Source organism: Leopardus geoffroyi, chromosome D3, assembly GCF_018350155.1.
Source record: "Leopardus geoffroyi isolate Oge1 chromosome D3, O.geoffroyi_Oge1_pat1.0, whole genome shotgun sequence".
In the NCBI taxonomy this organism is placed as follows: Eukaryota; Metazoa; Chordata; class Mammalia; order Carnivora; family Felidae; genus Leopardus; species Leopardus geoffroyi.
Window position 1 is genome coordinate 54,930,957 of NC_059339.1, and position 25,592 is coordinate 54,956,548.

Consider the following 25,592-nt stretch of genomic DNA (forward strand, 5'->3'; position numbering starts at 1 on the left):
GGATTATAGGCTTTAATTGACACTGTAGAGGCCTATTTTTCTCTCCTCATAGGTACTATTTTAAAATAATACTGGGCATACTTTTGTCCCTGTATTAATGTTTTGGGAACCCTGCCTCCTAAAACAAAAGGTCACTTTAATGAATGTGGTTGTATGAACCACTGTAGTCTACCTGGTAGTAGCTGGGTAAGGTCTCCAAAGTAATAAAAGATCTAAGTTCAAATTCCTGTTTATCCTAAGAAGAATATCTTTTTGTATTGTTCAGGCCAATCAGAGACATGCTTAGGTTTGGAAATTGTTTCTCTAGATTTGAGAATTGCATGACATATGTCACTTGGTAATTATTTCATTCCTCAATATATCTACCTCCTGAGAGTACCAGTGCTGCATTTCTAATTTTACCATAGAGACATGTTGAATTTTGAAAATCATGTGGATATTCTTCACATGGAAATATGCAAAATATCTTCCTTTTATGACACATCTCTCAAGTTAATTGGTTATTCCTATTTATTTTTATATTTTTAAGACTTATATCTCATGTCTGTGCTGATTAAAACTGTTCATTAGTGATTTTCTTAGAGGCACTGTAAGAGTTTTGGAACACTGTTTTTGTCTTCAAAATCAAATTTCAAGGTTGCGTTAGGTCATTCTTTGGCTAAATTTTGTGTGCTGGGATTATTTAGGTAATGTATATAGCTTTTAAGTTTTAATTTTCAGTCATTTTCAAGAGTTCCAGGCTGGTGGTAATTTTTCTCAAGAGTAAGAAGTTAGTTTGGCCTTGACTTTCTAGAATTTTTTTAATCATGTAGGTTACTGATTTATCAGATGTACAGTGTGCCTGTATGTGTTAAGGAGTCATCAACACTCACTGTTTATTCTTCTCCACTAGTAATGACTTGCCCATTGAATATGTAAATGAATAGACAAATCCAAAAATGAACTGTTCATTTTTATGATTTTAAAAACATTTTGGTGAAGTATAACTATAGTTAGATGCACAAATCCTAAGTAAACAATTTAATTTTCACATAGTGAACACAAAGATCCTGTATCAAGAGCTAAAATATTACTTGCACCCCAGAGGCCCACATAATTTCCTCTTAAAAATATAGCCTTTACAGTTAAGATATTTTCTTTAAGCCATCAATACTGGAAGTACTTGAAAGGAGCTATTAAGAATTTTTTTGAAAGGAGAGTGAACGTATAATTGTTTCTATTAATTTATATTAATAGCACTTAGCACATAACTGTTAATAACACAATAAATGCTGTTAACAGCTACTTCTTGAAATTGTTGAGTTTTTAGACTTATGTTGTTCAGGGTTAATTTTTTGATGTTCCCATATTTGAAAAATTAGATTAAAAATGTTTTTTGGGAATAGCTTTTATCTGACATTTTTAAGAGATACTTAGTAAAATAGTCTAAAAGTTGTGTTACTTAAATATTGTATAGCATTATTATTTTATACATAAAGGAATGGAGTACCACAATTATGATATTTTCTTTGTCATGTCTATAAATATTCTTCCAATTGTGTTCCCTGGGTATATGTTTCTTCCAGTTGTATTCCCTGGGTGTGTGTGTGTGTGTGTGTGTGTGTGTGTGTGTGTGTGTGTGTGGTTTTTAAAATTATTAAAATAGATAGGCTATCCATTCCCTTCACTAAGTGTGCACTATTAGTAAAATTTTATGTGTTCTGTCAGCAATTTGATGTGATAAAGCAATGGGTTTTCTGTAGTTCACACAGCACCAGGGCTCTGCAAAGCATCTCTGGGGGTTCTTTGATGTCTAGACAGTTTAAATTATGCCTGCTCCCCTGCCTCCAAATTCCACCCCTGTTCTGCTTCAGGGGTTGTGGGAAATGAAAACAAACCAGAAGGGTTCCACAACCCTACAGTCTAGGGAGAAAAACAAACAAGTAGAATAAGCTGTATATCTACCCTGGCAGGTGTATAGGAAAGGGCCCAATTAAAGGGAATGGCAGAAAGAAAAGAACGGGGGACAAATACTGTCCTTCTTATTTATTTCTAATTATATTTATGATACAGAAATACATGTGCATTGTGGACAGAATGAAAACGTTGTGGAGGCATTAGGGAAGGAAGTATGAGTCACCTTCTACCCCAGCTCCCCAGGTTTTCCTCCCCCTTGGCAGCCAAAACTACAAGTTCAGTGTGTGTCTTGTATATTGCCCTGTTTTATTGAAATGGTAAGATGCAGAATTGTATTTAAAGTTGGAAAACTAACTTTCTTTTCTTCCTTTTTTCTTGGTTTTCCTTTTATAATTCGGGATATCACGATTCTTCCAACTCATCTTTTTAGAAAGTAAGTAACTTTTGAAAGTTCAGAGTTTTTTTTGTTGTTAAAATGTCTTTTTGTTATTTCAGATCATATACACACATGCATATTTTATTATAGAGTTTTTAACTTTTAAAGTTCCAACTGAGGTAATTAACGCTTGCCTTAACTGTGAACGAAATGTGTTTTTTTTGTTAATTACAAATATGAAATGCTATGTAGAAGTTGTTCATGCTATCTAAGAATACATTTTTAACATATATTTGCCTTATCTTCTTTCATGCCCACAGTAAGTCATTGTAATATATATTAATACATAAACATATATAAATATATTTAAATATGTATGGATATAAATATATTTTCTTCAAAGCAGGCCAAGGCATGCCTGCTAGATTTATTTTTTTAATATGAAATTAATAAAAACATATAAATAAGACTTTTATTTACTACTGTTCAGTAATAGTTCGTTAAGACATTCATTTCTTCAGGAAAAGCAATCCAAATTTCTAGACTGTATGGGGTTGTTGAGGCTAATAGCAATAAATAAATAGTATGAAGGATTTTTTAAAAATGCATTTTCCTATGTCTCTTCTGCATTGGATGAAACAGTTGATGCTAATGTTTTATTGTTTTTTTTAAAAAATAGGCCTAATATAGGGTTTTTTTTTTTCTGTAAAGAAATGCAGGTTGTAAGCTTAAAACTAAGTGACTAATCAGCCAGTGATTTGAGTTGTAAAATTTGCATTTCATTGCAAAATATTTTCTAATTCTTCTAAAATGCAAATGTTGTTTAGTTTTGAAATAAAACAGATTTCATATGTTTATTTTGGGAATGATTTGGGAGAATGACGGTAGTCATTGAGACTTGGGGATACACTGTCATGTGATTGTGAAGTACATATTTTTAAATATTCCCATAGTAAATCTTTACTTTATGGAATTAATAAACAGTATAATTTAATAATATATTCATGCTCCACAGAGCTTATTATTTATATGAAACTGGGTGCTTATCACTTACATTTGCAGCAAGCATAGCATTAAACTGCTACTTAGTAGTCAATTTATCTTCTACAATTATCTTCATTTACTGCACCTTAGAAAGAAAATGTAAATTATAGTGATGTTAAATTGCATTTGTTTAGCACTTTTTGTCTTTAAATTTGTAGTATTCTTTCATATTCTAAATCTGTGTTAGGACTTTAGGAAAAAGCAAGAAGAATGTGTGTGAGGTTTGCTGTTAGGTGGGCAATTTTATTGTTACATTTTTAAAAGTCTGCATTTTTTTTTCATTTCTATGTATTGGATTCTATTTTACTTATAGTGTTAACATTTTCTTGCCAAGTCCCTACAGAAAGTCTGTGTTTCTGACAGTTTCACTAAATTAAAACTCCACAAATCTGGCATAATAATTTCCCAGCTTCAATTTGTCTATGCTTTTATCTAAAGAGAAAATGACAAAAATAGGTATTTTGGAGTGTTCAGTATAACATGTACAGCATTATTTATCTGCAATTTGTTCATGAACAGAGATATTTCTGGGAGAGATGAATATATTTTACTGTATAAGGTATGCCTGGCCCACTTGAAATATGAGCAAAAAATCTTTTGTGACGAAAAATAATGAAATGAGGTCTGTAAACTTGGAGAAGCTTCCCAAGGAAAGATATTACATAAATGCACACAGTAGAATTACCACGTATACTTTAGTGTTATCACGGCATTGTTCTATGACCAAATTTATGTTAGGGTTCTTGCTTCCTGTCAGATCCAATGGGATCATACTGACATGTTGGCAAAGAGAAGCCTCTTCCTAAAATGAGGGTGTTCTTCTTATTGTAATTCTCATAAACCTTTATGACTATGATGTATATATATGCAATATATACAATATATGCAATACACACACACACACACACATGCTGTTGCAACTTGGCAAATTTAGCCTTTTAATTTTATTGTGAGTTTTCATAGTAGTTAAGAGATTTAATAGTCTTCGTTTTTAGAAACTTTTAGTAACGTAAAACTATATTTCTGTCATAGAAATTCAAATTTCAAAACCTTAATATCCTAGAGGTTCTCTTCTCTGAGAATATTTTGGATTAAATACCCAGAACCCATATGACACAAATGGGGTGGAGTAGGGCTTCTAATCAATATTGGTTCAATCAAATATCAATCTTTTAGCATATTAGGAAGTAAAATGTAAATGGAAACATTAGCAAATGAAAGTAATAATACTAGCTCTAACTTCTGGTTTGCAAAAATACTAGTTTGCAAACAAAAAAAAAGTTCTAAAGTGTACTCCAGAAAATACATACATATACATTTCATAAACATCTTTCTAAGTACAATGAATACATTTCAGAGTGTGTACATATGTGCATTGATATTTTTAATTATTAGTTTAATTCTGTTTGATTTCTTTAAAAAATCTGTTTTCATAATTCAGTTACTTGCAGTTTTACTACAGAACATAATTATTAACTGGGTAGAATTCCCAAACACATACTTTTTTATTGACGAATCTGAGCAACTGATGTCATAGTAGAGGCTGTATCAGAGGTATAAACACAGATAGACATTTTTATTTGGCCGTGTGAGAAATGCAGTCCTGTGAGTAACTTAAATACTTGTAATTTCAAATCAGTTCTTCCCTGGTTTCTTATTATTCTTTTGTTGCTTTTCAACCTATAGGATGGAGCTGTCCTTGAACTTGGTTTATTTGATCATTCAAGTGCAACCATCAAGTTGCCCGTAATATTTAAAAACTGAGGCTTCGTGGTATTATTTGTAAAATAACAGCACATTAACGTTTGGGCTTTGGTTTCTTGGAAATAGAGTGTTGGTTGCTTTATGAATAAAAGCATAATTTCAATTCAGGAGACTTTTTGCCTGAAGCCTATAAGACAGATGCATCTGATTAACTTTGGCAAAACTGGACTGGCCTGTTATTGTAATGTAGATGTTTTCAGGGTTGGAAGGATATTTTAAAAAGGCATGTGAGAAGGTCTTTTTTTGAGAGAGAGACTGAGAACAGTTTTGCCACAGAAACTGCATCTCAGACTCTTCATTTTTGCACACTTTTATTTTCTAGTGGAACTTCTCCATTAGCCTGTCTGAATGCAATGCTTCACACTAACACTCGAATAGGGGATGGAACATTCTTCAAAATCCCTGGAAAGTCAGGCCTCTATGCTCTCAAAGTAAGTTGGATTGTTCTGCGTATTATGTCTGTTATTACTGTGTATCATGCGTTTTCTCAGACATGTGAAGGTAAACAAAATTAGATTTGGGTGAAGGGTAGAAAAGTGACCCCTATGCCTTTTAAATGTTTTCAGATGTCTTAAAAGTGACTTCATATTAAGAATAAACAATGACATTTTTCTTCAAGGAAAGCATATCTGTGGTTTCAGTCTAACATATGGTAACGGAAAATAGTTGTGGCTTCCTTAAAATTCTTGATTCTTAAAAATTTACATGGAGGAGTGCCATGAGGCATCAGCCAAGAGCTTAAGATGATCACAGTTGCCGTAAACTATTTGACTTAATGACCATCAGTTGATATACAGACTTCACACCTGTGTGCCTTTCTGTCTTTTATAAAAATAAGTTTATCCATCCTTCTTGAAAAGTTGCTGATTTAAATTAATCGTTCAGTTTTAAAACAACAGTGATATCAAGGGAATTTTAAATAATGCATTCTTGTTGGGTGAGAAGAATAGAGAAATGACATAAAAAGACTCAGATAATTGAGTCTTAATTATTTTAGTGTAATCCCCTTCCCAACTAGAATGAGAAGTGTTATCTAAGATGCAAAGTTCCAGAGGATAAAAGCCGATGGTCTCCAAATGGTTGTGTAACTTGGAACAATAATAAGTCAACGTATTTTTCTTATATTTTAAAAATAAGTCACTGTTTTTAATAAATGATGGATTACCTTTAAAGGTCATTAATTTCCTTTGAGAAGGCTGTTTTTAATGCTAAACGTTATACCTGGCAAAGAAGCAAAGGTTCTTTCTCAGCCATTAAGCATTAGGCCCTCATCACTGTGTGCGTTTCACAAAATAACCCAGGTTAATCAAAAAGACTTGTATTATTTCAGTTGCTTTTTGTAGGTACCTGGGTATTTAATGTACTGGTAAAATTCTGAGTTGTTAAACCATTTCCTAATATAAGGAGGAATGTAGAACTGAAAAAAAAATGGAAGCAGCATATGTCACTTTTGTATAGATTTTAAACGGTTATCTACAAAAAATCATCTGTAGCAGTGTGCTTTTCCTAGTTTTTTTTTTTTTTTTTTTTTGAAGGACTGATTTTACATTAAGTAAATCTGTTGAAATTCCAAGTTATAAGTAACAGTAGTAATACTTTAGGACTCTGAAAGTATTTTAAATGTTTTCAGTTGCCAGTACATCTCCATAAATCATCATTTTTTAAAAATAATATAGAAAGAGGAGTCGTCATGCCCAGCTGATGGAACATTGGATTTAGGCTGTGAGTCTGAACTGGATGGCGCAGAAATGGCAGAGGCCAATGCCAGTGGAGAAGGAAATGGAGGTAAGTGTGATGAACTTTAAGGTATAAACCTTACTCTTAGAAATTACATAGAAGTCCAGTAATTCACAGATTGAATTCCTGACCGTTATAGATATAATTTCTCCTCTACGTTTTTACCACCTGCTTAGATTCAGCATCAAGTAATTTTTATTCAAAAGATTATCACCTAAGAAAAATATGCATTTATTTGCTTTTTGTTTTAGTTATTTTTTAAAGTATGGACTTTTCTGGGTAATATTCTCAAGTGCTCTCAGTATATTTCTCCTGTAAGATGAGGGTGTTACTGGGGGTATCCAGTGGTTTTATTCTTATGTGAGACAGAGAATGCTGTTTTGTCTCTGATTGTGTTTCTTTTTTCCTGTGATCACAAGTAGTTTGATGATCTTAGTATTCCTAACAATGAAACAAGGGCCAAATAAGTTATGTTCTTGTGAAACCCTTTTGAAAAGTGAGCAACCCTTCCAGAATTCTAAGGGGGCATTTTCTGCCTCTGAATTCTGCCCATGTTAATTCATTTTTATCTTTCTCAAGACATGTGCATTATGATTGCATTAGTGTATATAATTCCTGTACTGCAGTTTTAGCGAATCTTTGTTCCACAAATGCTGCTGTACTTTTTCCTACCCTACCCACTAGTCCCACAAAGTGGACCCAGATCATGATTCAGGAGGAAGACTGTGTCATTAAAGCCTCTGTTGGTGGACTCATAGAAATCAGTAAATTATCTTTACACAAACAAATCTTAAAGGATCCTTGCAGAAATATCGTATTTCAGTAATAGCCCAAAGCCATTCATTTTATTAACGGCCACACATAGTCCCTTTGTATTCTGACTGGACACTCCTGCCCTGTAAGTTGGTATGATTTCTGATAGTCCCCAGGAGACTGATTTTGCTTCAGTGCCTATCTGATCTGCAATAGAGGTTGTGAATTAAAGTAGGAAACACAGATTCTTAATAAAAGGGCTGAAGTTAGCTTTGTGGACTTTTTTTTTTTTTTTTGAGAACCAACTCTCACTGAATTTGAGGTCCCTATTCTTACACCTTTTGAAAACTCACCTCACCCCCATGCTATCGTTGTGGTAGTACTGTGAATTTTGACAGGGCCTTGTGGTTACAGAGAGAACAAGGCAGAGATGCACAGCAACTTCTGGCCTTCTGGAAGGGCTGCTAAATGGAGCAAACTGTTCTCCTTCAGAAAGATGAAGGGGAATCTTACTGGATTATCCCTCTTGTTGCACTACTGGCTTCAATGGGCACTTGTGTTTCTCTCTCTCTCTCTCTCTCTCTCTCTCTCTCTCTCTCTCTCTCTCTCAAACTATTGAGCTTCTATGTGTCCTGTACTATTTAAAACACTGCAGTTACAGCAGTAAAAACAAGAACAAAAAGAGACCTCCCCCGGGTCTTAGATGGGTAGAGATACAGACATTAAGCAAAATAAATATGTAAAATGTATAGCTTCTTCAGTTCCAAAAAAGTGATACGGGGCAAAATAAATGAGATAAGAGTCAAAGAAAGGGGTACATTTGAGAAAGATCTGAGGGGAATAAGGAAGGCAGCAGGTATCTAAGGATGAAGAGTTCTAGGTGAAGAAGCAGCGATTATAGAGGCCTTGAAGCAGGAGAGTTCCTGGAATATTCCAAAAACATCAAGAGCCTAGTGTGGTTGGAGGCCAGGGTGAGCAAAGGAGAGGATGGTAAGATACAAAGTTAGAGAAGTTATGGGGCCAGATATTATGGTGCCTTGATCTTGCCTTTTGCTTTGAATTAGATGTTCAACTCTTGTAGGGTTTTGAGCTAGAGAGGCAATGAGCTCACATAGATTTTAGCAGAAGCTAAAGTATAGCAGGAGCACTAATTACAAAAATATATATATATATATAGGGGAACAAGGACAAAAACCAGAGACCAGTTAGAAAGCTTTTGCCATAATCAGATAAGAGTTGAATAAAAAGAGTAGCAGTGGATATGCTGGAAAGTGATTGGATTCTGGATATATACGAAGCTAGATCTAACAGGAGCTGCTAAAATTAGTATGGCTATGAAATAAAGAAAGGAGCTGGAGATAACCCCCAAATTTGAGTGTGAGCAGGTAGAAGAATTAGCATTATCTTTAACTTAGATGGAAAATCTGCAAGAGAATTAGTTAAGGAGACAGAATTGTTGATAGGGAGCTCAGTTTGGGACATACTAAGTATGACCTTCATTTTCAACACCCAGGTGGATGTGTTAAATAATTGGATTTATCAGTCGTGAATTCATGGGGAAGATCTTGCTGGAGATACACATGTAAAAGTGGTCAGTTTATAGATGATATTTAAAGATAAGAAACAGATGAGATCACCAAAGAACTGAAGGCAGATAGAAAAGAGAAGAAGCCCAAAGACTGAGCTCACGGGCACTTGGATTTTAAGAACTTGGAGAAATTATAGGAAATAATTACAACAAGTGCGACTAAAGATAAATGGATAGAAGAACATGTCTGTCCTGGAAACCAAGTGAAGAAAGTGTTTCTGGGGAGGAAGCACCTTAAATGTGCCAAATGCTTTTGATGGATCAGCTTATAGTGAAGACTGAGAATAACCATTGGATTTAGCTTTGTGAGGTTGGTGATGAACTTGGCAATGACAATTTCTGTCCACTGCTGAGACTGCAAGCCTGAGTGGAGTGGGTTCAAGAGAATAGGAGGACAGAAATTGGAGTCCCCAAAAGATGATTCTTTCAAGGATTTTTGAGATAAAGGGAAGGTGTGAAATGGGAAAATGGCTAGAAGGGAAAGTGGAATCAAAAGAAAGTTGTTTTGGGGCACCTGGGTGACTCAGTCAGTTGAGTGTCCAGCTCTTGGTTTTGGCTCGTGTCATGATCCCACCGTTTGTGAGTTTGAGCACCGCAGTGCAGAGCCTGCTGGGATTTTCTCTCCCTTTCTCTCTGCCCTTTCCCCCTTCTCTCAAAATAAATAAATACACTTTTAAAAAAAAAAGTTTTTTTTTTAATATGAGAGATAAATATTAGAATAATTCTAATTATTCTAGATAATGAGGATATTGCGTTGATATCCTCAACTGGATGAGGATGAGGAGAATCCAGTTGAGGAGGAGAATTTGATAATGAGGAAGGTGACCTGTGGCTGTGTGCTTGATTAGATGAGAGGAAATGGGATCTATTAAATGGATGAAGAGATTGGCCTTATAAGATTGTTTGATTTGGTGTTCTAGAGAAAATGAGTTAGAAGGATAGGTGATGTGAGTGGAATGCACGAAATTGAGATTAGGACGATATTATGGAATTTATGTCTGAGATGAGAGGAAAGAAAGAAGGGGGCTAGGTTTAAGGCTGTCATGAATGGTTAGGCAGTGTGTGCCCACTTCAGAGTGGCCTGACTGAAGGGACCATTATCAGTGGCTGAAATTCAGCAGCCCTCTGTTTGCTCAGCCTAGTGCTATGGGATGGAGCTGGGTCTCCTTGGAGGAAATGTTGCTTTTTCTTATTTGCACAAAGACGTAGAGGCTGGTGGTAGCCCAGGTGTAAAGTATTAGAGAATCATCTGTGTGGATATTGAAACAGGCGATTATGTTAGAACTAGCATTGAAAGGGTGTGACATTTAGGAGTTAAAATCTTCAAAACATAAAGAGGGGTAACCCAGGAGTTGGTAGATGAGTGCAGGAAGGAGCGGTAGTTGTTACCATGGCCTGATGGAGTGAGATAGCATGCTGGAGGCGTCTAATAAGCAGCAAGGGGAAACAGAGACCACCTATCCCATTTCCAGTCCCAGTAGTGCAAGATGTATGGAAAAGAGAGGGACTTCTGCCTGAGAGGCTTCCAGGGAAAGTGGCAGTGTTCATCGGAGAGAGTCAGGTTTTTTTGTAGATCCAAGATGTGAGTGGAATATTCTGAGAAGAGATGGAGGTTAATGGGAGATTTTGCTAAATGACTAATTCGGAATTTCAGAAGAAACAGTGGGAGGGTTTGAGCGGCTGGAAAGGGGTGGAGACAGGGTGAGAGCACTCAGCCAATAACCAAAACAAAGCAGGATGAGTAAATTCCCCTAATTTGAAATGTGGATAGGTACTTCACACAATAACACATACCCACACATCTCCAGCTAATGTGACCGAGACTAGATTTTCTGGTTTCTCCTTTGAAGTTGCATTAGAGAAATTGCTTTGGGGAATCACTGAACGGACAGTAAACAGCTTATTTCCTTGAATATTCCTTGACTTTTACACTTTTGCATCTTATGGCAAACCACAAATGCTTCTTTTAGGATAACTATATTTCCTATCCACGTAAATACCATATTCTTCTGTTTATAGCCCACGAACCTTATCAGACTTAGATATTGAAAATATGAATGCCTCTAAGACCCAGCCTCTGTAAGTTGTTTACATGTATGTGGTTTAATCCTCACAACATTCTTATGAGATAATTAATCTTTCTAGGCTCTGTTACTTTTATTTTTCTCTTCCTTCCTTCCTTGTTTAGAAGGAAAGGACATTCTTTCTTCCTTCCTTCCTTCCTTCCTTCCTTCCTTCCTTCCTTCCTTTCTTTCTTTCTTTCTTTCTTTCTTTCTTTCTTTCTTTCTTTCTTTCTTTCTTTCTTTCACCTGTGAGAAGACAAACTTAGGTATGGTAAATATCTCATCTCCAAGTGGTAAGCCAGGTAGATGTATGTGACACCAAAAGCCAGGCTCTAACCACTGTGAACTCTCTTGGAATCACAAGGAACACTAATGGCCAGGAGTCATTGCTACAGTTTGCTTTTCCAACATTTGTTTAAATCTATTCTGATTATAGACTTGAGAATTTGACAAAGAGGAACCCCTGGCTTATCCAAATTAAGGAGTAGAGTATCACATGATTTCTTACAAATTGATAGTAAAGTCCTGAGCCAGTTCAGGTGGTTTCCTTGCTGAATCTGTTTCTAATACATATTTGAACCAGAAGTTAGAATGGATGCAAGTTCTGCACTTCTTACAGCTGTACAAATATACTTTGAAAATATAATCAGAGAGTGAAGGTGGGGATGTGTGGACCTGGGAGCCGGGGCAGAGGGGAGAGGGGGAGGGAAAGGGGAGGGTCCCACCATCTGGTTTTTTTCTTCTCCTCTCTCATTCCTCCTTTGGGATGAAAGAGCCGGAAGTGCTGATGTGAATAATAACTATCAATTGGTAACATCGCCTTGTGGCAATCCAGAGAATAAGCTATTATAGAGTTATTTCAAATTAATAAAGATCAACTGACATCCGCTGCACCATTAAAGAGGGTAAGCAGAGAAATATTTTTTAAGTATTTTTAATATATTTTAAATTTGTATTTGTTTTAAAAAGCCCTTACAAAAAGTGGTAATAAGAAATCTTAGCAGCTTGATTCCAGTCAGTAATATTTGAATCTTTAGATTTGAGATAATAACAGTAATGCTTTAGTCCTCCTCTTGCAGTCAGTTGGCCAGAGAAACATTCTTATTAAATGGGTGATCTTTTGCCAAGGTATTTTGTTTTAAAGTTCTGTTGAAAATTTTACAGAGTGGCGAAAGTGGTATATTATTGATTATAGAATTTACAAGACACAGAACTATAGTTACGTTTCTTTGACTCCTACTAAACAGTTTGTCAAGTTAATAAGAATTAGACATGCAGACTCAAGAAGGTAAACTCTTCAGATTTTACAGGCTTTAGCTATAGAGATTGAAGAGTGATTTAGGTGAATCACTTGATATATCTTTGTTGACAACCCATGACCATTTATGCCAATATAAGTATAGATCTATGTCACCCAAAGAAAATATTTTGAATTTTATGGGCTATTTTAGTCAGAGATTTATGGGTATATTTGTGTCTGAGTTGTTTTCTGAGGATAATACATTGGTATATCATGAGTTTGCTCACACATATTAAGTTGACTTACAGTGCATTGCTGGCTGCAGAACCCATACATATTTTATATGAAATGATCGTATCACTACAGAGCCTTCACTCTCTTCACCTTCTATTTATAACTTGTTATTAACAAGCAAAAAATGAATTTCTCTTTTCGTGGCCCTAATTTATATTGCATGTTTAAAATCAAAAGCAACCATCCTATTTAAAAGGAAAAAACTGGAGAATGTACAATTTTCATCCACAGAGATCAAAAAAGGTTCTGCTTGTTATTAACCCTAATGGCTTTCAGGGAGGAAGCAGCACTCTAGCAGGGGAATTAGTATTTTAAAAGTCTCTATTTAGGGGAAAAATTATAGAGAACATATATCCTATGTTTTAGCCCTTAGATCCCAGGGTAAATAATGATTCCAACATTTGAAGAATTTTATATGGTCTTTTTTCATTATTCTTTATGGCCAGCTTTATAAGTGGGTTTCTGATTGTATGATTCTTGGCAGAGTTGTGTTAACTTAATGAAACATTATTCAGCTCACTCTTTGTTTTCGTTGGCTCAGAGGCCACAGTTTAAGGGGTCTTTTTTCAGAAGTGAAAAGTGCTTTAAGATGGCCTGAAGTGTGTGGATAGGATCTCTGTTGAGACATCAATTACATACAGATGAGGAGCTTCCTGGAGGAAGTGAGAAGTGTACTAATGAAGCTGTAGGTGCCCTCAGGGAGCAGTCACACTGACAGTTTATCAGTGGCAATTTTATATAAGGGGTTGGGGAGAAGAAAATGAGGGGACGGTGGAGCTGTGAAGACAGTGTCTTGAGCAACTTTGGAATATTTTGCTAATGTAGGTGGTGTCTTTTTCCTTGTGGTGGTATTGGTCTGGTCTTGCTGGAGATTTTTCAGTAGCTAGTCTGTGATTGCTCCTGTGTGGTTTTACATAGGATAGCCTCTGTGTTCGTGATTAATTTCTACCTGACAGCCATTCCTAGAATGAATCTGGCAGATGAGGGAATCTTGCAGATGACGCTTTCAATGACTGGACCAGGTCTCCTGCTTTTCTTAGGTTAAGCTAATTGGTCTTCTCTTTCACACTTCTTTTTCCTCAACAGCTTTGTTAGCTCTTGGAGACACCTGTTCTACATTGGTGGCCTAGAGAAACTTAAGTATGTGAAAATTATATTGTTTTAGTTACGTATGGAAGGAAATACGGGGGAAAGAGAATACTCTTCACAGTCAGAAATGACCATTGGCAGGATATCAAGCCTCCTCTGCCTCCTCTGCCTCCTCTTTCTTATTCTTCCTTCTTTCATCCCAGCCCACAGCATTCATGACTTCGAGTTTATGCAGCCTGGCTCTCAAGCCAGCATTTGACTTAAACCAGTCAATTCAATTAGACATTATTCTAATAGTAAGTGTCCAGAGGGATAGGAATCTCACAGTCTCCTTTATATTTGTCTCTGTGTTGATAAGCTTTAGAGTCAAGAATTTTTTCCTTATGCTGATTTTTTTTTTTTTTTTTTTGCTTTTAATTAAACTCATTCTCTGTTGTTTTTTTAACTGTCTGATGATGGAGAACAGCTGAACATCATCTAGACCCCACCCCCTTCATCTCCTCCAAATAACTTATCCCAGCTCTTTTAAACATTACTTATGGATACTATTTTTCATTTCTTTTACCCATTAGGGACTTCTTTTTGTTACATACTTCCCCTTGAACTGTGGACTTTGTTCCTGTATAAATGGATTCTGGTCACTTTTAATAGCCTAGAGTCATGGAAGAAAAGGAAGTTTTCTAAGTGCAGATAAAATGACCCATTTAAGTGTACTTTTCCCTTCTTTTCTCATGCTATGAGAAAAGTATTTCATAATATAAAGATTGGAAAGAGAGTGTGATCTCATAATAAAAGCAAACTCCCTCTCAAATAAAACCAGAATTAAAGGTATTCCCTCAGTTACTCATATTAACTAGCGAAGCTTCTATCTGATTTATTAGTTTATAATTAGTATATAGGAACAAAGCACCTATTCTTTAAAGAGTAAAGTACTTTTTTTCGTTGATGCCAGATTATCCATTCTCTCCTTTTAAAGCAACAGTGTATAACCATTTCTCAGCAAGCCACCTCGGTGCCTTATCTAGCTCCCTTTTTATTGTGTACTGGAGTTATCTTTTATGTGTCAAAGTATAAAGTACTTAGTCGTGATGCCCACGAGTGAAGGGAACATTTACCCTTGACCTGTACCAACATTTTAATGATATTCTCCCTGCCTGCTTCTTGATATTTCTCATTTCCTAAGTGGATTTTGCTGTATTTCTGTGTAGATGTTTCAAGAACCTTATACAGTGTAGAAGATCACAGGTGTTGTGTAGTGTAAAAGAAATAGCTTCTACTGTTTCCCCCCCATTCAGGCAGCTCATTGTGTTATTATTCTCGCTAATTCTGAGAAAGGAATTTATATTGGTTCTGTGGTAGGAATGGGTTAGGTGGTGAAAGGCTAGTACCTATAGGAAGTGCTTTTCCTATTAAATCCTTACTTCTAGTTTGAGTTTCTCTTTTGACTATAAAGGGATATTTTTTTTATGGATATCCAGAGATATTAGTGTAACTGAAAGGCTCTGGGTGATAAATTGAGTGCCCATAGAAGGGATTCCCATAGTTGTAGCTTCAGTGCGCAAATGTTCCTCCTAGTTACCTGTGGAGCTTCAGTGTCGTGTCCAGGGCAAACCGAAATATCTGTGAACCATTTACAGACATTGCAATGAAACTGCAGTCTGTCCAGTTCCATAATATCAGAGGAGCATCACTTGCAGCCTATGATATCAGCCTGATTACATCTTGTTGGAGCGTGTTGTCACTGATAGACATTGCTAGCATAATTATCATATGATTCACCATTCCCTTTGTTTTATTTTGCTCCCTTTTCTGCAAACCTCTTCTGACTAAAGAGAGGGCATTTTTGAGCTAATGATACAGTAAAAATTTCAGTTATATTAGCTATATCTTACTCATAGATGATAGTGCAAATATTATCAAATATCAATACCTACAGTGTTTAGTAGACAATTTCTCCCTTGAAATTTTCTTAGGGAAAATTTGCTGTTTCCTTTATTTTATTGCTAGTGTTTCTCTATTTAATTGCTGGCCTTTCTTGGCAACTCATACACTTTGAGTTTTGTCTTTTATTGCAATGAGGGAAGTTGTTTAAATCCAGATATCTATACCCATCTTGCAATAAGGAATGCTTTTAGAGAGGGGAGTTCTCCTTAGTCTGGATCCAAAAATAATTACGGAATTACCTTTTCTCTGAAAGAAATGGAGTCAAAAGGATGTGATTTGGGGGTCAAATGGATTTGCCTGGTCCTCATTAAGTCATTTAAAAGTTTTTGGCATGTATTTTGTTGCCATGTATATCTGGAACGTCTGAGATGAACAATTTCAAATGCAAGTATGATACATAAAACATACACAATCCAAACATAAGCTTTTTTTATTATTTGTCATGTGGGGATACTTTTGAATTATTTACTTACCGATCTTTCAGAACAAATTTTAGTTATCACTGGTAGGTTTTCGTACACTTGGTTTTCCTCACATAGAATTAATATCTTTATATCCTTGTTCTTAGAAAAAATACATTTTTAAAAAGCTTTATCATCTCAAAGTCAGGTGTTGGGTTTTATTCACTGCTTTCCCCCTGCATTTTAAACAGCGCTTGGCATGAAGGCGTTCAGTAAAAGTTTTGCGACCAAATGAATGATTCATAAATAAGCTTCCTCTAAGACTTCGTTCTCTTTTGAAATGTGATTGAATTCTAACCATGTGTCACTGTGTTATCCCTAACATACTCTGTGCTCTTCAATTTAAATTGTTTATTTATAAAACCTGTATTAAGCTTATAGTGTATAGCAGGATTATTTCTACAGAAAACTATTCTGATTTGAGAGCATCTAGTTTGATCAGAAAATTGAAAGGGAGTAATTGGAGGGAGAACTGATAGAAATGGAATGGATCAAAGGCTGCTGTTCTTCCTGCCTGAGTTAGACCTTCAAACACCAGTTACCTCTGATAGCCTATTACTTACTGTGTGGTTTAGTGGGATACAGCAATTAATATCTTTGTTGCAGTGACTATATCGTGCACAGATCCTGGTCTGTGTTGTAGTTCTGCCCTCCTATAGCTCCTGCCATTTTAAGTAAGCATTGTGATTTCTAATTTTGACTTTTAAATTATCTTTATTTTTATTCCACTCTGCAAAACCTCCAAACTGTGACTTTCCTTTTAAAATAAGGCAACAAATAAGGATGGCAGAAGGGAGTTTATCTGCATTGAATGGCAGGTCATGTGACTTTCCACTGACCTTCATAGGATGTTTTGTGGTTTGGTTTTCATATTTTCCCTAATTGACTTTAGGATAATTACAAACAATTTCCTAAGATAAAAAAAAAAAAAAATTCACTTCTTGTATATGCTTTTCCATAACAATAAACTGTGCTTTGCTGACATCCCCATTCACGAATTCTTATTAAAAGCCATAATTGAGGGTGCCTTGGGTGGCTCAGTCGGTTGAGCGTCCGACTTCGGCTCAGGTCATGATCTCACGGTCTGTGAGTTCGAGCCCCGCGTCGGGCTCTGTGCTGACAGCTCGGAGCCTGGAGCCTGCTTCACATTCTGTGTCTCCCTCTCTCTCTGCCCCTCCCCCGCTCATGCTCTGTCTGTCTCTCTGTCAAAAATAAACAAACATTAAAAATTTAAAAAGCCGTAATTGAAAGTTAACATTAAAAATAGATACTTTAGGTAAATATAATGAAAATCAAATTTCACAGTTTAGTTTAATAAACTTTTATAGATCAGCTGCTCTGTGCCTATCTTTGCACAGAAGTAAGTCCTGAGTTGCTGAAGCTGTGGGTGGTGAGGCAGGCAGAAGCACCAGTTGCCGTGAATGCCATGAATTCATACACTAAGTTCCAAGGAAACATGGAGGAAGGAGGAGTAAGCCTACCTCGGAGACTGGCACAGTCAGGAAGGCTTTGGGGGAAGCTGTTTGAGTTTGGTCTGCCAAGGTGAATTTGCTAGGCAAAGAGATGGAGAAGGGGATTCGAATGAGGAATGATTAGAGCAAGCACAATAAATACAGCAAGTCACTGTGTTCAGGAAATACCACAGGGTCTCAGTTGGCTGGATCCGAGACGATGGGAGTTGGGGAGGCAGACAAGATGTGAAACTAGAAAGAGAGACAAAGTCAAGGTTGCATTCGGTTTTCGCCCTTCTTTAGGTCTCGGTTTAAAGGTCAAAGCCCTCCTGTACCCTTTTCAGTGGATTAGTAATTACATTGTGGGGAGAATGTCCTATACCTTCTCTCTGTCATGCAGCTTTAAAAATAGGAGCTCTAACCCGTATTTTCTATTCAATTTCATTTTCAAGTTGAATGGTGAATGACAAAGGGGAGAGAGGAGGACAGCATGGAGACTCTAGAGTCAGAAATCCAGTCTTGCTGGCCAGTCACCAGTTTCTCCAGCCTTCAGGACTGTTTCGTGATGACCTGTAATCCTTCCTTTCTCTTTGCTCCTGAGCCTTCTAAGTAGAATATTTTGAATGAGGGCTTTGGGAATGTGAGTGCTAGTGAGATTGGAAGTGGTTGACAAACAAATACTGATAATCTCATTACCTGTTTGAATTTAAAGCTAGCAGATGAGCATTTAAGTATGTCTTTGGCTTTGCCTAGTTTTGGCAGCCAAGCAAATCGTAGACAGAAATAATACTTCTGTACCTTTTAAAAAAATGTCTTCTTGTCTTTGGTTTTTCCACCTATGGGAAGGGCAGGCAGTCTTGGAGGGTTTTGAGGTATAAATCCTGACATTCATTTTGTGATCATGCCAGTGAAGTTAGGGGGAAAAAAATCTGCATTCGTTTTTGAATACCAAGAACATATCACTTTCTAAGCTGCATGTCAGTGTTTTATATTTATTGGATAAAACATCTGCCCTAATTCTTCAGTTTCCTGGTTTCTGTTATAATTTCACATACAAGGGATTTCCCCTGGTCCTTCCTTTAACATTAGTTTTTCTTTGGCTTGTATTTCATAGGCCAGACTCAGTCCCTTATATAAATATTCAGGCAACTGTTTAAAATGAGCCCTGTATTATTTATTTATCACATCTGTTATTAAGAAAGCTGCAAGAATTAAATAAAAGTGAAAACCGTGTGTTTTGTCAGAATATGAATCTGCGTGAACCTCCACAATCCAGCTACTTAGTGAGTGTTGTTCAATTCAGCCACCCTCACCAGATACATGGCAGAAGAATGAATAAAATCCTCATATGCGCGTGCTAAGGGTCTATTTTTGTCAGTGCACACATATACACACACAGCACACACAGGCATGTACACACCACACATGCAGGTGCATTGTTTGGAGCTTATGGATGCACTGCATTGGGCATTTTAGTCTTTCCTGTCTTTGTTCATTTTATTCTTGATGTTTTTCCTTAAAAATAAGGTATTTGGGTTTTTTTTAACCCAAAGGAACACTCACTTAGAGATTTTATTTTCTATTTTATTTACTTAAAAAAAATTTTTTTTTAATGTTTATTCATTTTTTCAGAGACAGAGACAGCATGAGCAGGGGAGGGTCAGAAAGAGAGAGGGAGACACAGAATCTGGCGCAGGCTCCAGGCTCTGAGCTGTCAGCATAGAGCCCAAAGTGGGGCTCAAACTCACGGACCGTGAGATCATGACCTGAGCTGATGCTTAACCGACTGAGCCACCCAGGTGCCCCCACTATTGTATTTACTTTTTTAAAGATTCTATAATTATGTTACTAGAAATAAATAATTGGGGGAAAAAATGGTTTTGTCCCAGGAGATAGGAGCAAGTACCAGAAGAGGGGATCAGGGAGGAAATAAACTATATAGGAAGGAGTCCTCATGATGCTTCTCTCGAGTGTAGGATGGACTGGAAGATAGAGCAAAATAGAATTTAGTGGAAGGAAAATGAGTCATTTTGAGAAAAAAACTTCAAAGGATTCCTTGATGCTGTTTCGTTTTATCGCCCTGCCCTCCATCTGAAATTCTGGGCTCTAAGTTGAGCAGAATCTTCCTTTTGGAAGCACAAAATACACGTGAATCACTATTGACGTAGCGCAGTAGTGAATTTAAATCCAACAATGCAATATATTTTCTGATACTGAAATAGGTATCATGATATTCAGTGACTTCCTAGGTCAGAGAGAAATAGAGTGAGTTGTAAGGTACCTGTCATCCTCAGGAAGGAGAGCTGTGTACTGCTTATTGCTGCAGTCAGAAGAGTATGAGGGGAATAGCAGGCTTCAATTACATACGTACTAATTCGGTATTTGTCATTTAAAAAAAATTAAAAATTTTTATTGGGAGGGACAGAGAGAGAGGGAGAGAGAGAATTCCAAGCAGGCTGCATGCTCAGTGTAGAGCTGCATGTGGGGCTCGATCCTATGACCGAGAGATCATGACCTGAGCTGAAATCAAGAGTTGGACACTTAATCAACTGAGCCACCCAGGTGCCCCAGCATTTGTCATTTTTTGATCCTGCTTCACTGGAGTTTACCTTTGAAAGACTTAGGAGTAAAAGTACTTCCTAATAAGCAAATTGGTAAATTTGTGTAGATGTTCAATATGCAGAAGCATTCTGCATAATTTTCCATAATTCCCTAATTTTCCATAATTCCCTAAAATCCATGGACTGCGTTTTGTTCTCCTTTTTAACTAATCAGTAAGTTTCCATTTGTCTAGGTGGAAATACTACTCTAAGAACGTGAAGTAATGAGACGCATTTGTTAATGCCCACTTTGCTTGTGGCTCGGCTTTGAGGCCCGTGCAGTTGGCATCATTTGGCCTGTTGGCCACATTCCTCTCAGTTCCCGGTTTGTTACACTTCATAGAGACCTCAGAACATCGAAAAGACCATGTGTATAATCACTATAAAAGTCCATTTATCTTTGGAATGTAAACCGATGATTGATCTCTAATCTTTCTTGAGTAAGATTTGGCAGTGTGTTAAGATTTAAGTGATCGTTTCAGGGAGAAAAACCTAGGAGCCATAGTTCATGCAAGCAGTGTTATAAAATGTTTCTTAACTACAACGTTTAGAGTGTTTTAAGGAAAAATGTCGTATGGTATCACCTGATCTTTAATTCAGGGGCTTCTCTGACTCCATCCATGGGCAAATCCTTTTGCGTCTTCAACCCTAGTACTCTCTGGGCCGTTCGCTCTCATATTTTTTCATGTCGGTGACTAAATGACTTGATCTCCCTGCCCTTATTAACTTCCTGTTACAGCACTTTCAACAGGATGCAACTAAATTAAACTTCTTTAGACACTAAGTTTTTGCATCAGTTGTGGGGCTTTGAGGCCGAATATTTTAAGTGGGAAACTATGGGTCTGGCCCAGGCTCCCATCTCTGCTATTTTGTTGGCTGTGATACTATTGACAAGTAGTTGAGCCTCTCTAAGCTCTAGTTTTCTCTCTCAAAAACAGAGACAATGCCTTTCCATCTTTCAAGGAAGCAACAAGGAAGTGGAAAGGGTGAAATGAGATCACATATGTAAAGTGCTTGGCATTAATAACTAACAATTATTTCATGGTCCAAAACTTGTTCATTTTGTTTAGTAATCAGTACCTTGATTAATTTCTGTATTAAAAAAAAAAAAAACTTGACTAATTCTTTTTTTTCCTAACATTCTCTTTCATGAACCACATTTTTAATTTCTAGGCAGCATGTGCTTGAGTCTATCTAAAGCAGCTTTAGTGTTCTCAACACTATGCACGTGCATATGCTTCCATTTTTGACTAGAACAATTTTTACTCCTCCACCTGCCTCTAGAGCTCAGGTCAGAATCCTCTCAAGTTACTGTTCCTTGGAAATTTTCTTGGATTATTGTTAACCCTGGTGCCCTTAAAAAGTCATATTTTGAGCTTTTCCAATATGTTCTCAAGTTATTTTTTTCCATCTAACTTCCTCTTGCCTCCTGCCTTTGACATATGCCTCCATTCTGCCACTAATTACAGTGCTTCCTTACTTTGATTTTCCAAATAACTCTTTCCCCTCTGTTGTGCATAGAAAAGGGCCAGCGTCCTTGCTGCTGCCGAAGTTACTCAGTGGTTGACCTTCTCTCTCGGGTGGAAGGTTTGAGGACTGAAGAAGAGATCTAGCTATAATCCAGGCATCATAGAGAAGAAAGTGAATGTGGGCTTTTGTCACCCATGACAGCAAGACATTGGCTCTTCTGCAGCCTTTTTGAAGAAAATGTCCTCTGTAGAATAGGTGACAGGAAAGCTTGACTCTGGTACAAGTGGGCAGATTACGTGGTAATCTAAAGAGGGCACGGTTTCCTTGAACACAGTTGTCTTAAATTGACATCCAGAATCTCGAATTTTATTTTTCCTTCTCCATGGTAGATGTCTTGGCCCATAGGAGAAGGTAAACGTGTCACAGTAGGCCGTAGAGTCTGTAGAAGGAGGACTGGTAAATTGAAGAACAACATGGAGGTTGGTAGATTTGAAACAGTTTCGTTAATTTACATTGTTTCTTCAAAAATACTATGCATTGCCCAAGTCTTGAGGCACATGTTATGTTTTTCTTTTGTATGTCCACACAACAGCCCCATGACATAGAAATTATCATCAATTAGTGGGTAAGGAAACGGAGGTGTAGAGAGGTTACATGAAACTGTGGCCACACAGTTATTAACCGATCTCTTCTCTCAAATCTAGATGCTCTTCTTTTTACTGTGCTATTTGGCTTTATTTTAGGTATCCATTCTCAATTGGAGAGAAGCTCCAAGTGAGTTAATTACAGTGGGTATAAAAAAAGGAATTCAAATTAGTAATATCATTATCTCTCTGTGTCTCTAGTTTGTGCAAAGCAGGTAACTGATGAAGCATCTTCCACTCGAGATTCAAGCCTTGCTAACACAGCAGTGCAGAGCAAGTTAGTGTCTTCCTTTCAACAACACACAAAAAAGGCTCTTAAACAGGTAAGAGAGCTTGCATTTGTTCTTTGTTCTACCTTCTTAAGGTGTTATGTGGAGAAAGCAAAGTAGATAAGAACACAGCAATCAGAAAGCAACAGACGTGTCCTACGTTCAACCACTTCCATAATATTCTAACGCTAATTTTACTCTGTGCTGAAAAATAGGAGAGGCTTGGCTGAGAACTTTGATATAAAAAAGAAGAGGGAAAATGTCCTTGGAATCATAAAAACTTATATTAAGATTTTCTTGAGTAAGGTTTATAGTAAACATACTGGGTTCATAAATGCATTGCATATGTTGAGAATAATGTCTCTGTGGTCTCATGTCTAACTGATAGCTGATGTAAAAAAAATAAATAGATGATTTCTTTCTTGTTACTGAGGTGCATTAAGTTACAAATAAGAAAAACAGTAATTGTGGCTTACTTTGAGCAAGAATGTCCATCAGTGAGTGTTTGGTTAATTTTGCAGTATCATCTTGATATTACATAAGCAGTCTTGAATTCTGCATCCTTGCCCTGAGATGGTGATGGGAGGGAATGGTTGTAAGATTGGCCTCCAGGCTTTGAGATACCCTGGCTTGAATGCTTGCAACTCTCGGCTAGACACTTTTCTTCCCTGAATCTCGACTTTCTTCTCTAGAAAATGTGGAAAATAATAGTACCTTTCACATGGGAATGACCTGAGGATTAAGTGAGGTGAGAAGCTGAAAGCACATGGTACAATGAGTGACCCGTTATAGTCACTCAGTAAATGTTAGCTATTGATGCCACACTGGCAGATTCTGAATTGTGTGTGCAAGAGGAGAGGAGATGCTGTGGTTAGATGGGGACATTGCAGGATGGTAATACTGTCAATAAGTGGAAAGCTTATGTATGTGGCTGTTCATGTGAAAATTCATGGCTTTCCCTTGTTTAACTGCTTTCCTCTTACATATTTTATTTTGATCCTTTTTTTTTTTTTTTTTTTTTGTGAGGTAGAGAGAGCCTGAGCAGGGCAGAGGGAGGGAGGGAGGGAGGGAGGGAGGGAGGGAGGGAGAGAGAGAGAGAGAGAGAGAGAGAGGGAGAGGGAGAGGGAGAGAGGGGAGAGAGAGAATCTTAAGCAGACTCCATGTTCATTGTGGATCCCTACACGAGGTTCGATCCCATGACCCTTGGATCATGACCTTAGCTGAAATCAAGAGTTGGACGCTTAACTGACTGAGTCACCCAGGCACTCCTGTTTTGATCCTTCTGTGACAGCCCCCTCAATCTCACCTCCTTCAGGCCCTTACCAAGTCTAGGAAGAGAAGTATCATTCTAGTGGTAAATTTATAACAAGGAAAGAGAAATCATGTTTGTTTTTTTTAATTTTTTTTTTAATGTTTATTTATTTTTGAGACAGAGAGAGACAGAGCATGAATGGGGGAGGGTCAAAGAGAGAGGGAGACACAGAAGCCAAAGCAGGCTCCAGGCTCTGAGCTGTCAGCACAGATCCCAACGCGGGGCTAAAACTCACGGACCTTGAGATCATGACCTGAGCTGAAGTCGGATGCCCATCTGACTGAGCCACCCAGGCGGCCCGAGAAATCATGTTTTTTTAAATAAAGTTAATTTTTTTTAAGTCTCACTAACCAGTGAAGTTCTTAATAGTCATATGCAATCTCCTAGACTTAGAATGTCTCCATGCACCTTCTCCTCTACTTCAAACAAGGACACTTAGGGAAGAAACTCAACATTTTTGTACTGAATTAAAATTACTTTTCTATTCTCTACTAACTATCGAAATTGCAGTATTTCCTTTCATTGGTATTGTATTTAAGGTAATTAGTGTTGCATCAAATAATCTTTGGTGAGCTTGCCATTTCTGTCTTGTGAAATGTTTTAAATCAAAGAACAAAAGTGAATTCAGTGTTGAGATCCCTTTTTAATTGATGAAATAAAGGATGGATGACAGGGAAGTCTGGGAAAAGGCTCATTCAGGCGGCAAATAGGATGCAGATAATAAAATACTAATCGAGATAGAACAAAGGATGCAAAGCTGGATACTGGTACTTGTAGCACTTAAGAAACATAGATACAATCATAAATGAAAGTCATACTTTTGAAGGGCAGTGATTTAAAAACTATGTACACTATGAAACATCCCTGTATATGAATGTAAAGATAGAGATCCAAATCCATGTATTGTTATGTCCCATTATTTTTTACTTTCTTCATTTAGGCTTCATATTACTGGAACATGTTTCATATTACTGGAACATGTTTTGCCATTACTAAAACATTTTTTAACTTTGAGTTAGTGTTTTTGTTTTGCTGTAGAGCATGTGCTCGTGGGAACTGCCACTTGCTTGCTTAGGATTTAAGCCTTGTTTTAAGAAACCTGTCCTGTAAGCTTCTTCATGTCCTAGAAGAGTATTAATTTCTTAAGATTTCATATTATATAACCAAATAGCAAATTAGCTACAGTGAGAATATGGCACAATATGTAAAAGATATGCTAATGTTAGATTAATAATCAAATTCATATTGGAAATACATTTAGAAAAAAGCTGTTCTTGCAGAATTTTGCCCAGATTCCCTGTAATTGCTGAATTTCTTAAGACAGCATTTCAAAAATTGACTGAACATGAAGCATTTTAAATTGTAGCAGCCTCAGCAAATTTGCAGCTTTCTTTTCTTTTGGATAGTTGGATGGCTATGACCAAATAGAATTCACTCTAAGTGTATGTATGTGTGTATATATATATACATATATATATATATATACTATATATATGTATATATATATATGTGTGTGTGTGTTTTCTCTACTTGTGAATATGTTCTTGTGTGTATAAATGCATGTATAAGTCATAATCTCATGAATGCAGGGCCAGCT

The 25,592-nt window shown here is 36.8% G+C and overlaps 1 protein-coding gene across 6 annotated transcripts in view; it reads left to right on the forward strand.

The window, feature by feature from the left end:
- The window catches only part of ASXL3 (ASXL transcriptional regulator 3), a 180,417-nt gene that overhangs the window by 62,157 nt on the left and 92,668 nt on the right, over nt 1-25,592 (forward strand). For all 6 annotated transcript variants that reach the window (XM_045456917.1, XM_045456921.1, XM_045456919.1 and 3 more), the window contains 3 exons: nt 5,403-5,511; nt 6,757-6,865; nt 22,616-22,737. In XM_045456917.1, the coding sequence (XP_045312873.1) occupies nt 5,403-5,511; nt 6,757-6,865; nt 22,616-22,737 (340 nt within the window). The remainder of the gene's footprint in view (nt 1-5,402; nt 5,512-6,756; nt 6,866-22,615; nt 22,738-25,592) is intronic.